Here is a 16476-nt window from a genome sequence, read left to right on the forward strand (position 1 = left end):
CTATTAGCCTTTATCACTTTATATGTTATCTTAAAATACTGAAGGTTGGGAAGGTGCTTATTTCTCAAAATAATTGGTTAGACTGATGATTGCATATTTTGTTTTGTTTCTTTCATTTTATAAGGATTGGTGACTTCAGTTTTCTTAAAACACGGAATAGTGGGTCCCTGCTAGTTCTAAGGATGAGATCAAATTCTATTGAATTTCACCATTAGAGTACTTCTTATTAATCTATCTCTCTGTTCAAAACAGTAAAGCAAATTTTATGCTGCAAAACTATGAAACTGAGTTAATTAACAAAAGAATTGTTACTTCCCTGCCTATCTCTCAAATTTACAATCCAACACAACAACTATTCTTAAAAATTGACCTTAAAATGATTATTTCAAGAATTAAATGGTAAAGTATTAGTTCTACTTTCCTGCCTACTTTAGCTCACTTGTTCAACATATTGGTAGAAATAATAAAGTGTCCACAGAATACTTTTAGAAGCAAAACAATAGCTGGAACATGGTGGTCAACTAATACATGGAACACAATCTTCTTGAAGGATAGCTAAAATCTATACAAAGTTTTTAAATTAATTTTTATTTTAGAATATAAATATTTGAATGTTTCATATGTAAGCTTCATAGTTTTTTAAAACAGTCAATTAATAATCAAGCCATTATTTTTCAACGTGGCTTTTGAATGTCATGTACTTTGCTAGGATTTCCAACATCCTTCCCTTTTCAACTCCATTGCTTCCTCTGTGATTTTCTTGTGCAGAGATGATATTGTATGTGTCTATATAGATATTTCTTTTCTGGTTTTTTTTGTTATCTGATGGCTGGTCATTTTAAATAAGTGCAAAAGTCTCTGGAGTCAAGTCCAAATCAGTACCAAAAGGGCTGTTCAAAGCAGTATCACGCTGGAATAATGTTATGCCATTTAACCACAACCTTCTCTGGATTAGCAATTGTGTCCCTCCATTGATCAGCAGCTTCTGCACTGTTACTGTCACTGCTTAACCAAACCTGCATGATAAGAAAAACAAAAAATAATGATAAAGACTCCAAAAGCTGTTTTTGACATTTATCTTGATCAGTGTATAAAAACGATGTTTATACAATGCAGAATATGAATCAAGAACAGAGAGGATGCTAAGATGAGATACAAATATGCATTTTATTAAAAATGGATTCTAATAAGATTATGATATCTTTTATCTTAATTTTAGGATTTTGAAAAAGACTAATTTTTATATCCCATGATCTGGGATTTCTGCTTTAATACCTTCTGAGCATTTGATCTTTAACTTCTAATAATACTTTACCTGTGTTTTATAAAATTATACTCTCTTACATAGTGATTCTTCTAGCCTATTAAGATTGTTTTGAATTTTATTTCTGTTTTCCAGGCTGTAAGATATCCTATTTCATGTTGTGTCATCTGCGTAATCTACAAATAACTTATCTTCAAGATTTAGCTTTATTGAATTCAATTTATGATATCTATAGTTTTATGATGGATGGATGGATAGATGGATGGATGGATGGATGGATGGATGAACGGATGGATGTGGCTTCTGAGCTATTCACAAATTTATACTTCCTAACAATTTATAGAATGGAATCGAATGGATATTTGTATCTTCTGACAAATCTGAGTTGTAAATTTGAGATCGCTGATATAAAGTTGCATAAGAGGAAATTACTTATGGTACAAAACTGTTTATTCATAATGAGATAAAAATTTTAAAGGATCTAGCCATGAAATTAAATCCATATTTAAAGAAATTGCTGAATATCACCTGGCTAGACAATATTCAGCAAAATCTAAAGGGCTGCAGGCTTCCTATTCCTGTTTTATTTCAACCAGGATTATATTAATGTTAACATGTTTTTTTTTTAAAAGCAAAGTCTATGGTTCACATAAATTTTAAGTTTTAGAATTCAGAAACTTGCATTGGGTGTCATAGGTGAAAAAAAAAAACACCAACCTGTCCCAGGAAATGTTTTCTTCTCACTGAGCTCCTACTATAGAGTTTGATGAGAAAGTTTATTCCATGTTCATTCTGGCTCACAGGGAACATCAGGGTTTCTCCCCATTTTACTTGACTGTTAGTAGATTTCAGCAGACGAGTTTTTTTCTTATCAACCAATCCTTCAGTGCTGAGCATCTCAATCTTTACAAAAAAATCTATGGTAGAAGCAATGACTTTTTTTTTAACGTTTTCATTGTGTGAAGTTTGAAATCCCAAAGAATATATTACTGTTAATTATAACTGATGCAAAGTCTTTGAATATGATATACAAATGGGGAGAGAGGGAGCCACTGGGTGGATGCAATTTAATGGATAGATACACAGTGCTCACTCCTTAGAAACAAGTCTCCGCTCACTGGAAAGCAGCTTCGGTTCCCAGTATTAGGCTGTTATAAAGACCAGTGGAATTCACCTTTCTACTTAAAGTGCAGATTTTTGCTTTTTGACCCACTAATGCAGTGGTTCTCAACCTGTGGGTCGGGACCCCATTTGGGGTCGATCGACCATTTCATGGGGGTCGCCAAGCAAGGCTGTCCACCATTTTTTTTGTCCGCCATTTTTTCCCCCTTTTCCGGCGGGTGCCTTACCTCCCTTGGGCTGGGCCAGCTGGTGGTCGGCCTGCTCCGTCTCTGCCGCTTGCCAGCTAAGCCTCGGCCGGCGCAGGGGGCGGAACCACGCATGCGTGGCGCTCCCGGGCAGGGAAAGTCCTCGACTTACGACCGGCTGGGTAGTCCTCGACTTACGACCGGTTTAGTCCTCGACTTACGACCGGTTTAGTCCTTGACTTATGACCGGTTTAGTCCTCGACTTACGACCAGTTGGGGTCACGGCATTAAAAAGGTTGAGAACCACTGCACTAATGCCTACTTCCTGAAGTGGGTCCATTTCCTAGTGAAAACTTTCTAGATGATGCAATTTTGCCTGTTAAATTTGTCCATACCAGTCAACGAGTGTAACAGATAGCCTGCTGCTATCTCAACTGCAACATCCCCACAATAGTATAACTCTACTCAAACCTCTAAACATATTTGACTATCAAATAATAAGCTTTAAGAAAGCATATTTTAAAATAAGCAAGATCAACCAAGAGGATTCAGAAGAAATCTTTTTAGTTTTACTTTATGCATCTGAGAAGCCTCGATAAAGACATGACATATATGTGACTTTATATAAAAGTCATTCTACAATCAGAAAAGAACAGTAGCAGCCACACAGAGATGTGTAGTTTTGTATTTAAACATGCTCTCTTTTATGGAGTTTGACCAATAAAACTATAGTATTTACTTGAAGACAATGGTGTGGATGAACTTGGAAGGTTCTGAGCTTCTAGAATTTGCAACTGGATCCGGCTGTTTACTGCTTGAAAACAGGTGCCTATTTTCAATTCTGCAGAACACACCTGCACAGAGAGTCAAAGAGCAAAGGAATGTTCCATCTTCATCTTAGCCAACTTTCACAAATCAAATATTTTGTTACACAGGTGTGAAGTGAAAAGATCAGACTTTTCATTTTGACAAAGAAACATCAGCCCTATCTTTTTTTTTTTAATGGCCTGATAATGCTACTTTTGTATGCTATAGAATTATAAGTTCTAATCCTTCCAAATTTGCCAGAATCAAGATTGGGATCCAAAAAGCTACTATATATATTTTGGGGAAAGTGCTTTCAGGATTTCTGTGGAATCTCTTCATTTTTTAAAATGGCAGGATCTCTTTTTTTCCAGATTATAAATTGTTTTTTAAAAACTGCCTTACATTTCTAAAAACTTTTTCATGAGGTTGGGATGACCTTTGGTTTATGGAATTCATTTCCTGGTTCTTTAGAGCCGGTTCTGGCAGATGTTAATAAGTGAAACTACAATACTACTTCCTTGTGTGAAATTCTATAGTGATGAATTTTTATAATTAAAATACTTTCATTACTAATGTAACTCCATGTCAGAGGAATGCCAATCTGTCCTAAATATGGAGAGTAAAGAAAATGACCTTGATAGATATTTTCAAAAACTCCTGCCACACAAAAAAAGGGCTTACAAATTCTAGGAAGCAAGATAATATTCAGAAGCAGGCAAAAACCTCCCTGATTCACGGAGTAAATGAAGGAGGGTAAGATACAGCACACTCTGCCTTGCAAGGTCTCTTATTGTAGCTTATCTCAAGAAATTATAGTTCTGATTTTCTTGTGGAGATATTAGCCATTCAAGTTAGGCCAGACCAGAAAATAATCGACAGACTTATTAAGGCTGTCTTTTTCGAAACAGATCAAATCCTGTTAAGTGATCCAGCCTCAGAATAAAAACTACTATTATATTAGAGATATATAGCTATTGTGAATTTATAGCTGTGGTGGAGGGGAATTTATAACAGGTGAAGGGAAAGAAGGAGTTGCAACATACAAAGAATTACAGGCTTTGCATCCTATTTATAATTTTTCAGACATTACCTTTGTAGATAAAAAAGAACAGGTTGCAATTTGGCAACGGGAGAAGTGCGTGTGGAAGTTTTAGCTGATAGGGCTACAAATGAGGGGACTCTTTTCTCCCTACACCCCCCCCCCAGCGTTGCGGGCTCCTGACAGAAGCGAGGAAGAATCAATGAATATTAACAAAAGGAAATGACAAAAAAACAATTATACATTTCTGCTCCTGCATAAAACCCCATGTATCTCCTTCAAGAATCCTTAGGATACTTTAACTTACTAAAGCTTTGGAAGGAGGCGTTATCATCAGCCAATAATCCACTTCCTGTGAACTGAGGTCTCGCAGTGGCAAAATACATTCTCCTATAGTTTTTCTTCTGGGAATCAGAGATTGTACTTTGAACACAAGTCTTGCAGTTTGGAGGAGTTGCAGTTTAATAGCAAACACAAAGGTTTCCATGAATTCAATGTCCTAGATGCAAGCGAAAGTCAAATATGAGAGTTGGAAAAAAAATCCTTTTCCATAATCATTCTCGTGTCTCTGCTTTTATCAATTCACATATTCGCATATGGAACAATTTTGAAATAGTTTTTTTTTTTTTAAAGTGCCACTTACATTGGAAGCTTCTTTTGCTAAACATCTGAATTGCACTGGTTTGTGTAGGGTAAGGATTCCTTTTATGGAAATTTGAGGATGTTCTTCACAAGTAGATGACCAGTTCAAATCTTTGCACTACAAAATTGAAAACTAAACAATGCAACCTTGGAAAACACAATTACATGCTTAATTTCCTTATGTCAGTTTGCTTTATTTATGATTAACATTATTCATCTACTCACTATAAAATATGGTTCTTCAACTTTATAAAATCTCAAGGCAACTGAAGAATCAACCCTTGCTGATTAAAATTATTGCATTAGATATTTATTGCTGAAAAAGTGATTTAATACTGGCTGTCTAAGATATAAGTTACACTAATGTCTCATTCTTATATCTTCATAAATACCGAATAGTTAATAAATATTAACACGATAAAAATTGTAATGAAAATGAAGTAGATTAAAGTACAAATTATTCTTTTTCCATATAATGTTATGTCTGAAGATGCACTGGTTTATGTAACAGTATATTCTCTGTACATAATCTGTCCCAATTCAATTCCTCTCATTTTCAAATAAAAGGATTTCATACAGCAAAATGTGTATGGTATATCCTCTGCTGCTAATAAAATCTAGCTAAATCAGTAATGACATTCATATATATAATAAAAAGTGCCATTGTCCATTAAGATTTGCTTAGATGGATCCATTGTTGAGGGGGGCATTTTTCCTCCCTTCACACATATATATATTTGTTTTTTTATGATAATTAATGTGGTTTTTTACATTTTTATCTGTTGTTTTTATATTTGGTGTTTCATATGATTGTACACTGCCCAGTATCACTTTTGGTGAGACAGGTGGTTATACAAATTCAATAAATAAACCTTTGTCAACCTAATGGTTCTTGCTTAACAGCTGAGTTTAACATATAAAGTAGATTTTTTTCACCAGTGCCCCTAATTCAAGAACCAGTAACTGAATGCTTTTTAGGATTACTTACTTTCAAGATGGTGATCCATATCTGTTCAACAGAAAAAATGTAGCACACCTTCACGTTCAGCCTGCCAAATTCTCTTTCGTCACCTGATAATGTAATTGTATCTGGGGATAAATCCAAAAACACTTTTGGAACTTGTTTTCAAAGGCTGAAAAAACATTAGTTTATCCAGTGAACTCAGACTTCTTTTTAAAAACCTGTTCTCATTACTTAAATATTTATCCCTACTGCCAAGATATGTCAGTTGTTATGTATAAGGAAATACATGTGTTTGGTATAAATCAAATCTGCCAATGTTTCAGCCGTTTATGAGTAATCCTATCTAAATGCAGCATAAAAGGTGTTTTCAAAATTACATAAACAATATAGTGGGTTGCCAACTTTCTTCCTTAGCACACACCTGCACTGGCAGAACCAGAGAGATTAACCTTTTCACCAATGTGATATCACTCTGCCAAGCAAAGTTTATGCTAAACAGCAGAGGACCAATGTCATAAAATAAGTGGCAAATGAATCCAAAACAATGTACTATACTAAGCTTTAGTTTACAGCAACCTTTGCCAACCTGCCACTTTTCAGATGCAGTAGGACTGCAATTCCCAGAATTCTGAACAAGGATGACTTAACTTTACTTTCAGTAAAGTTCACTCCAGTATAGTGTGAGAAATATTTCTTTATACCAATATAATGCTTGCTTCCTTGCTGTCAGCCTTGGAGCAGGAATTTCATGAGCTTCAACTTGAAAAGTCATTTCATTCTCTTAACCCCATTATTTTCTACATGGTACCCTCACTTACTACTCAATATTTGCCTATTTCCTACAGGCAGAACAATTTTGTTTTAGTGGATTTTCCCAGTCCTCGGCTCTCTTTTTCCCTATTCAGAATTTCCAATCATTTTTTCCACCTAAAAAAAGCACTGGCTTTTAAAGAGAGTATATGGTTCAGCCATTCCATATTCTCCATGTGGAGAATAAGGAGGTCAGCAAACCACTATTATGAACTTCCTCTACTCTGGATATATTAGCTTTCCATTAAAGGGAGAGAGGCTTCTTTCTTTTAATACAGAGGATTAAAAAATGTGTAACTAACATTTCTATTTATTATATCAAGTACTGTAGTCTAGGAAGTCATGCAACATATTTTAACTAGGTCTTATTTTTGTTGGGTTCAATCAACTTAAGTTAAGGCTTAAGGCTATACTGTAACTTGTTCCAACCTATATTTTTCTTTCAATAAAATCCATTTTTAACTATTATTAAGATACCAGTGTACGCTCCATTTCTAATAAAGCTAAAAAGAGAAGTGTAACAAAATTCTAAGTCAAAATATATTTTGATTTTATAAAAACATAATGTAGGATCTATATTGGCCTACATCTTTAGCATGCTTGTACCAGATATTTCTGGACTTCACAGAACTCTCTCATCATATGAGACCCAGTTTACCCAATCTCTAGCAGAAGCAAGACAAGACAACACTGTTTATTACCTAAGCTCCTATTACTACCTTGTGAATTCTTTCTGGAGGAGATGCTGCTTGGTACACTGGAGGCGGAATCATATCTCTTCAACAAACAAACAAAAGTCTGATTAGTTAACACAAAACAAAACAAGAATAAGAAAATACAGAACTAGGTGTGAGATCAAAATATATTATTAAGAAATTACAGTTGGTTCTCAATTTATGACTTATGACTGATCGTTTAACAACAATTTGCAGTTATGACACTCAGAAAAAGTGACTTACAACTCATCCTCAAAGTTACAACCATTGCACTACCCTTGCAGTCATGTGATTGCAATTCAGGCACTTGGCAACTGGCTTGCATTTACGACAGTTGCAGCATCTTGTTATGCAATCATGATTTGTGGCCTTTCCAGCCGGCTTCTGAGAAACAAAGTCAATTGGGGAAGCCAATTTTGTTTAACAACTGATTTACTTATTGCAGTAAAAGTGGTTATAAAATTGGATCCAGTCACTTAATGACCACGTCATTTAGCAACTGATGTGGTCTTAAGTCAAAGACTACCTGTGATCAATCATTTACAGTTATTAATAAAGCTTGGTATCACAGTAACACTAAATAACACTTATTTACCTGAAGAAATTGGTGGGGTGGACTTGTAAGATCAAACATAGAATGGCTTAAAGAGGAAGAGCAGGGCAATGTGCTACTTCTTAAGTCACAAACTGAAAAAAGAAACAGAAAAGGAAGCCCATCTTGAAAATTTCAAGATCAATTTAGTTTTTTAAAAAATTCTATATCAGAACAGGGTTGATATGAGGTTGCTATAAAGTGTTATAACATTTCATAATTTAGTTTGATTCATCACCAAGTGAGAAATTGCTATCACTTCCTAAGAATAGACAAGTCTAACTCTATGTCATTTAAACAATCACAAATAAAAAAACACTGGGAGCTGCAAAACCTGCGCGCGTGCGCACACACAAGGGGTGGGGAGCTTGATTGAAGAGTTTAATTAAAAAGAAATAGAGGCTGCTGTGCATGAGTTCTCTCTCTCTCTTTCTCTCTCTCTCTTTCCTCTCCCTCTCTCTCTTTCTCTTTCCTCTCCCTCTTTCTTTCTCTCTCACTCTTTCCTCTCTCTCCCTCCCTCTTTCCTCTTTCCCTCTTTCTCTCCCTCTCTTTCTCGCTCCCCCTCTCCTCTCCCTCTCCTCTCTCTCTTTTTCTCTCCCTCTTTCTCTCTCCCTCTCTCTCTCTTCTCTCTCTCCCTCTCTCTCTTTCTCTCTCTCTCTCCCCCCTCCCTCTCTCCGATCTTCTGCTCACCTGGCAAGCTGGCTTCAGGCTGTTCTCCAACAAACTGACACACATTCTTATTGGGCTGGCTTTCTCCTGCCCTTCCTGCTTCCTGCAGAGACGCAGCCAAGGCAGGAGCCCCGCCCAATAAGCTTGTCAGCTCCTCGGAGAACAGCGTGAGCCACTCTCTTTTTTACACACACACACACACACACACACACACACACACACACACACACACACACACAGAGAGAGAGAGAGAGAGAGAGAGAGAGAGAGAGAGAGAGAGAGAGAGAGAGAGAGAGAGAGAGAGAGAGAGAGAGAGAGAGAAGGAAAGCACAAGTGCCTCTCTCTGTCTCTCTCTCTCTGCAAATGGCGGAGGAGGCTGGGAGCCGCAGGAGAAGGCTCAAAGAGCCACATGCAGCTCCGGAGCTGCGGGTTGCTGACCCATGGTCCAGACCAACATGGAAACTCTGCATTTTTACCTGCATTCAGACACTCAGCATCAGAAAGATACAACAGCATGCAAACAGTAAATTAAAGTTCAACCAATCAACCCAGTTAATGTTCTATGGATATTTAAATAGCTTTGTACAGCCTGAATAGCCTTAGCGATATCTGAGTGTAAGTCAGTCTAATATGTACATGCATGCATGTATAAAAGCACATACATACATATACATGAAATATATATCCAGTATGAACAGATATACGATATCTATTTGCATAGTACAATGTAAGTGAGCTGCTCACCTACAGGAATTCTTACTTCCCTATGCCAAATATTTTATGTTTAATAGCTGTTCCCCTCTCAATATTCCATTCACACACCACTCCAACTAATCTAAACTAACAACAACAGATAACTGTGACTGCTGCAATACTAGCTGAACTGGAAAACATTTGAAAGGAAAGCAACCCAACTAAAGGCCAGAAAGTAGTATGAATAGCAGTTAGAAAAATCAAAGATGATGCCACACAAAATATCTAAACTTGGTTCCAATAGCAAAAACAGAGCACATTTTGTTCCTATTTCAGTACAAAATTCTTAAAATACCATGACTACACCAAACTGGCTTTCAAGTGTTACAGAATGCTTGTGAAAAACTATTTATTGATTAATCCTCTAAAGCAAAACCATTCAATTGGGCTTGAACTTTTCCGTACTTCACTTGGTCGGTCTATGCCAAATAGTGATCATCCTTAAACTATTTTCTTCTTTAGACAATATCGACAGCTTCTGCTTTTGCTTCAAAGAAATGCAGTCCATATAAATACCACATAGATTTATCTTCTCAAGTAAAGCTGCTCTTTAAATTAACTTGTTCTTCTTCCTTTCAAGGTTTTGCACCTAGAGTATGTAGCTTTAGGGCATTAAAGAGCTTGAATGTCTTGCCCAAAAACTGAATACAAATACAAGAATGACCTGAAAGAACAAAATACAGTACTGTACTAATAGGAGCAGCCTAAATGGAAGGCTATTTAGGAAATCAATCAGAAATAGACACATAGACATGTAGAATAATATTAGCCTTGTTTTGGAAAATAGTTTTTAGGACATTTATGCTTTCCTAGTTTAATGCAGGCTTATTTTATTCACAACTAATATAAAAAGGCAGAATTCATGTCTGCTGTCTTCTAATTCTATTCTTTAAAGTGGGGGACATGCATGGTGTTACAACTGATGAACTCTTTTACCTGATCCATATAATCTCCTGTTCGCCATTTTTTCTGTGTGGCCTTGACTTAAATCCGGAGAAAGAGGTGGCAGTTGCATATAGAATGGGTTATATACCACATCAGCAGGTGGTCTTTGATGGTATATACCAGAAAGTTCTGCTTTCCGATCACTGAAAGACGTTACAACTGAACCTGAAAAGTATGATATGATATATGTATATTATTAGGCAAATCAAATGGATATGGCTGTTGGGCCAGTCTACAGCAAAACTTTATGGCAGTCATTATCCATTTGCAGAAAGCCAGGAAGCATTGGTCCCAATGAAATGATACCAAATTGTCCAAGTAACAAGACATTTTTGGAGATATTCTCCCCCCCCGGCCTCAAAAAAAAAGTATTGTTTCCAAAGGTGGCCAAGATGGTGAGGAAAATATGTAGTGATTTGATTCAACCAGAAGGCCAATACTGAATTTGGAAAGAAGGAAATATCTGGGTGAAGGGGGAACAGAATCTTTTCATAAGGCAAACCATTTACCAGGTTGACAGGCCAATGCCATGACTACCAAAAAGACTACTAATCAAAAAAACTTGGAGTGATACAGGAAGAATAAGAAGGAGCCCTCAGTCCAAAAGTAGCATGGATGCTTTAAGATGGACACCTAATTAGGTCTTTCATGAATTGCTTCTATGGGTTAAAGAAAAACATTTGGGAAAAACAAACAAGGAAAGAATGCCATCGCTGAAAAGAGGACCAAGGGTCATGCATCAAGTGTCAGAAAATGAGACTTGATAATACCAATAAAGGAGAATATTTGTAGCTCGGGATTGAAAAGAGGGGTCCTTGGTGCTCTCTGAGCTAGGTTAATTTTCTTGCAGACGTTTCATTACCCAAACTAGGTAACATCATCATGCTAGCCTTTGCTAGCACTGATGATGTTATCTAGTTTGTGTAATGAAACGTCTGCAAAAAACAAAACAAAAAACAACCCAGCTCAGAGAGCACCAAGGACTCCTCAATGTGATATGCAAGGATTGTTTCCAAGTGGAGTCTTCAAAAGGTTTCTGTTTAGGTGCACAGGGAGCCCTTGTGGAAAGCTTGTAAGATGTAACCATCTCTCCCTGTATGAATGCAGGGATGATTTGGGGCAAGGAAGGCATGGATTGTTAAAGGAAGTGAAAGGGCAACTCAGTCCTAGAAATATGGAAAACACGAGGAAGAAATTTGACATAATTCCACCATGATTTTTTCTGCTATAAGAGAGAAGTAAGAGAGAGGGCGGAGAGAAACACTTTCAAGATTCTGTTACTCTACCTCACTACAATGAAGCAGCATGCCTAGAATCCCTACAGTGCCTGTCTCTTGACTTGGCCTATCTCAAAGGGCTGACATCAATCCTGAAAGCCTCACTACTTTCATCAGAAAGGCATCGAACCTTGCTGTTAGATGTTTAAACCTGGCAATAGATCTGAAGGGCACCCTGATGTTCTCAGAAGACGCTGCTAAAGCATTATTAGGTCATCAACAGCAAATGGATGTACAAATAATTAACCAACACAATGCCATGATATAACTAATGCAGCAATTGTGGTTTGCCTCAGATAGCAGCAGCTCAAAAGCTTGCAACTCAAGCAGTTTGGATCAATGTCAGCCCTTCCAGGGAGACTAATTTTGTTGCCAATGATGTTCCACGCTACACCATCATCTACTAGCTGACCCACTGTTGCATTCCTCCTCGGTATTTCTTTCTTCTGCCTTCAATCACTTTTGTTTTCTTTCATACTTTGGATCTCCAATTTTTTTCTGTCACTTTTTAAAGGACTTGTACACCGAAAAAAACCTAACAGCAGGACCCTGCTATAAATGAGGGAAAGAAGCAAGTGAGTGTTCTTGCTGCCATACAACTTTCCTCTAATGTGTTTTCTAAGTTATAAAGCTGCTTTTACTTCTAAATTCCCAAGATATAGTTTGCAGATCCAACCATAGATTAGCTAATGTAAATGAGTTTTGTGGTGTTAGTCAGCTTCTAAATAGCATAAGCACACTTGTAAGTTGCTTTGCTCTTCAGTGTGCAGGCAGTCATATACATCTTTGGTATCTTGTTTCATACCCAGTGGAAATTATACTTAATCACTTAAACAACTTAATATATAGAAGCTAACTTTAGAACAAGGTTTATCTTAGATGGTTAGAAATTATTCAGCATTGTTCTCATTTCTCTTCTCATCAATAAAGAGGCAAAGGGGTTACAAGAATCATCCCAATTCACTTTCATGATCAAATTTTATCATTATGGTAACAATGCTTGGAATTGAGCATTTCAAAAAAAGAAGGAATTGCGAGTATCCTCTCTATATCCCAATTCTGGGAGTTGGATTCCACATCTTAAAACTGCCAAGTTTGAGAAACACTGCTCTATATTATAAAACCACAAGTGCAGATTCAATGTGCAAACCTTTTATTCTAGAATTGTTATGTGGTTAAAACTATGTTTAAGAATAGCTTAAATATTTAAGAGCTAAAATTTCCAGTAACACAAAACATTTGACTTTTTTTTATTTTTATTGTAAGGCCAGAAATACACTGTGCTCTAAACTTGTGGCTTGCACAACTCCCTGCTCTGAGAGTCCTTGAGGTGCACACATTTCACAATAAGATACTGTTCTTTCATTCAACAGACTCTAGGGACAAGTAAGGCTAGCAAGTTCAGAAGTACAAACAAAAGAGCATATTGTCATGAGAAGGGAACTATATCTGGCTGAAACAAGACCTGTGCTCTATTGTCCAATCCAGATTAAGTCATGGAGCTGGAATAAAAACTATCATCTGAAAAAAACCAGCAGTTTTTAAAAAGTTTGATCTGTATGTTTAAATAATAAAAAGACTAAAACCAATCTCAGTAGAAGACAGGAGTTTTCTTCTTGCACATGGTGAATGAAATGCATTTTAGGTTAACAAGTGGTGGATAGGACAGACTTCTCTGAAGTCACAGAATAATCCGAAACAGTAAGAATACTGTATATATTTTAATAACCTACAATACATTGTAGAATTTGGAAACAAATCAACCTTTACAATACAGTACAGTATATATTATTTTTGGTCTTACTTTTTACTAAACCAGTCAAAAATAGCTAACATTCCAAAAGAGTCAGACACAAATAAAAACATCAAATAAAATAAAACAAAGCCTATGGGGAAAAGCTGTGTTTTTACTTTATTCATTAAAGCTAAAGAGTATCAATGGCCTGCTTCTATTTCAATGTTGTTTGTGTAGAGGGGACTGGTGAGAACCGGAGGAAGCTGTCTACCTAGTTTTGCAAACGGTCACTTTTTGCTACATGTATCCATATAGTTTGATCTTGAGTCTTAATTAGCAATTTGAACTGGTAATCAATTGCATAAGCAAGTTTCCAATGCATCTAAAGGCAGCCTGTCAAAAAGAAACATTAATTTTACACTCTTTCATCTTTTTACCTTGAAGTCCCCCAAGATGTGGATTACCAAGATTTCGAGGTTGGATGTAAGCAAGTTTGAACTGAGGAACTACAAAGGGTATTTCTTTGCCACCTGGTGGGAACTTGGAGAGAAGATAATCTTCTGAACAGCCAACCTGCCTTTTCATGGATACAGAAGACAAAGGAGGTTTCTCCACTACTTTTGATCTATATTGATCAGCAACTGCAGACTGTTTCTCCAGAGAGGCTGTGATAAAACACAAAAAGAAGCAAAACGTATCAGTACTCAATTCATGACCTTTTGTATTTTAAAAGGGTCACATTTCCAACATATTGATTGAGATATGGAGTAGTTTAATGGTCAATATATCAATTTTGAGAAGGTTTTCAATGATTCTAAAATATTATAACTGATGATTTCAGTTATTTGTCAATGTTAGTTAAAAGAAGGTCACAGAATCAGTAAATTAGCAATTTACTTAAAATTATAAATGCAGACAAAACTTAATTCTAATCATTACAGTATATATGTATACTGGAAAAAGGGTAAAGTGCCAATTGACTGGAGTATGGCCTATTTTATGCCTCTTTAAGCAGCTGTAAAATATTTGGATTTTGGCAAACCATTTCATAAAGTACAACATGACATTCTGGTTAGCAAGCTAGCTAGCAAGTGTGGGCTAGATAGTGTGGCTACCTAGGAGCTGAATAACTGATTCAAAAATGGAGTTGAAAGTCTGCCTATCAAATTGGAAAGAGGTACATTTAGTGACTGTTCAAAGTTACAACAGCACTGAAAAAAGTGAATTATGACTATTTTTCACACTTTACTACCTTTGCTGCATCCCCATGGTCATATGATCAAAATTCAGATGCTTGGCAACTGGCTCATATTTATGACGGTTGCAGTGTCCCGGGATCATGTAATTACTTTTTGTCACCTTCTGACAAGCAAAGTCAATGGAGAAGCCAGATTCACTTAACAACCATCTTACTAACTCAACAACTGCAGTGATTCACTTAACAATTGTGCCATGAAAGGCTGTAAAATGGGGCAAAATTCACTTATCAACTGTCTTGCTTAGTAACAGAAATGTTGGGCTCAATTGTGGTCATACATCGAGAACTACCTGTACAATAGTTAGAGTGAAAGTGAAAGTGAGGCAATGGCTAATAGTTTTATCATGTCACCATTAAAAAATTAAGATATTTAAATTAGCTAAACTTACCATCATGCTTTTCTTTATTAGTATATAAACACCCTCTACAACAATTCTTAATGCATTCTGTTGCCATTACTGCTTCTAAGCAAGCTGGAATCAATGAAGAAGGCGACCTAGAAATTATTAGAAAATTAGATCAGAAATACAGAAAAAATCCTCCCCACCCACCCATCTTAAAGTTGCCAATGTTGAGAAATACTGGTCTAGGCAATAGGTTATTTCCCAGTGCAAAATTATGTGTAATAGAAGCTCCTATGAAGGAGATCTACTCTGCTTCTCCAACGTCAATGTGGCATTGCAGTGGCTTATAGGGGATCCCCAAAGACATCTGAAGAAACCCGTAAAGTATAATTCCTCTGTGCCCTGTCTTCCTGCTGAAGTAAACTGCTATATTCTTTCTCATCATTTCATTGGGATTAAATTGAATCCAGTTTTTCTCACCAGTAATTTTTTTTTAAAAAAAGATTATGCTTGAGATTTATACAAGACAAAGTATCAACCTCAAGTACAATTTTATTTCTAAGAATATGTCTGGCTCAGAAATGCCTGGGGCATTCTTCAGAGAAAAAAAACCATGCTTGCATGGGGGGAGGATTATAGCTTTGTAGATTTTTGTGTTTGATTTTGGAAATATGCCATCTTATAAACAAATACTTTTAACTTATCTATCTAAATGACTTACAAGGCTGCCTACCTTATATAATAATCCTAGACAGCTAACAATTATATCAAAAAATATGAGCCGTAGTGACACAGTGGTCAGAATGCAGTATTGTAGGCTAATTCTGCCGACTGCTAGCAGTTTGATCCTGACCAGCTCAAGGCTGACTCAGCTTTGCATCCTTCTGAGATCAGTAAATGAGGACCCAGACTGTTGGGGGCAATAGGCGACTCTGTAAACCACTTAGAGAGGGCTGTAAGGGACTGTGAGACAGTATATAAGTCTAAGTGCTATTGCAAAAACAACAACATAAAAATACTTCATACCCTTCCCACCATGGCAGTCTAATAATTTAGAGGCTCATCCCCATCTTATCCCTGAATCTTCGTAATATTTTCTTCAGATTCCAAAAATAATACATAACAGCAATGCTTCTTTGAATTAGTTCATTTAGTGTTGGCTTAGTCTGATGCATGAATTCAACCATTTTTATTTTTAAACCCCAGCTATGCAATACGTGTGAATCAATTACTATGGCTTCAACAAACCATATTGTACTTAAAATAAATGATGGATTAGTATAACATACACAAATTTAGTTACTAATGTAGACAGTAGTGAGCTAAGTAGATAGTCTGTCTCTATAAGATGGTC

General features: G+C 36.4%; 1 protein-coding gene across 2 annotated transcripts; it reads right to left on the reverse strand.

Annotated features, from left to right (window-relative positions):
* Positions 1-755: 755 nt before the first annotated feature.
* On the reverse strand, positions 756-15269 carry TC2N (tandem C2 domains, nuclear). 2 transcript variants are annotated; one of them, XM_015826707.1, is made up of 11 exons: positions 15168-15269; positions 13958-14185; positions 10500-10673; positions 8145-8236; positions 7553-7610; positions 6048-6148; positions 5061-5177; positions 4725-4916; positions 3311-3425; positions 1982-2181; positions 756-1016 (listed from the first exon to the last, which is right to left on the reverse strand). In XM_015826707.1, exons 1-11 carry the CDS (start codon positions 15232-15234, stop codon positions 906-908), a joined length of 1455 nt encoding a protein of 484 aa, XP_015682193.1. In that variant the 5' UTR covers positions 15235-15269; the 3' UTR covers positions 756-905. The 2 variants fall into 2 exon arrangements, with proteins under 2 accessions (XP_015682193.1, XP_015682185.1); XM_015826699.1 differs by having other exon boundaries at positions 7535-7610.
* Between the last annotated feature and the right edge of the window lie 1207 nt (positions 15270-16476).

This window comes from Protobothrops mucrosquamatus, unplaced genomic scaffold, assembly GCF_001527695.2.
Source record: "Protobothrops mucrosquamatus isolate PMUCROS unplaced genomic scaffold, P.Mucros_1.0 scaffold_211, whole genome shotgun sequence".
In the NCBI taxonomy this organism is placed as follows: domain Eukaryota; kingdom Metazoa; phylum Chordata; class Lepidosauria; order Squamata; family Viperidae; genus Protobothrops; species Protobothrops mucrosquamatus.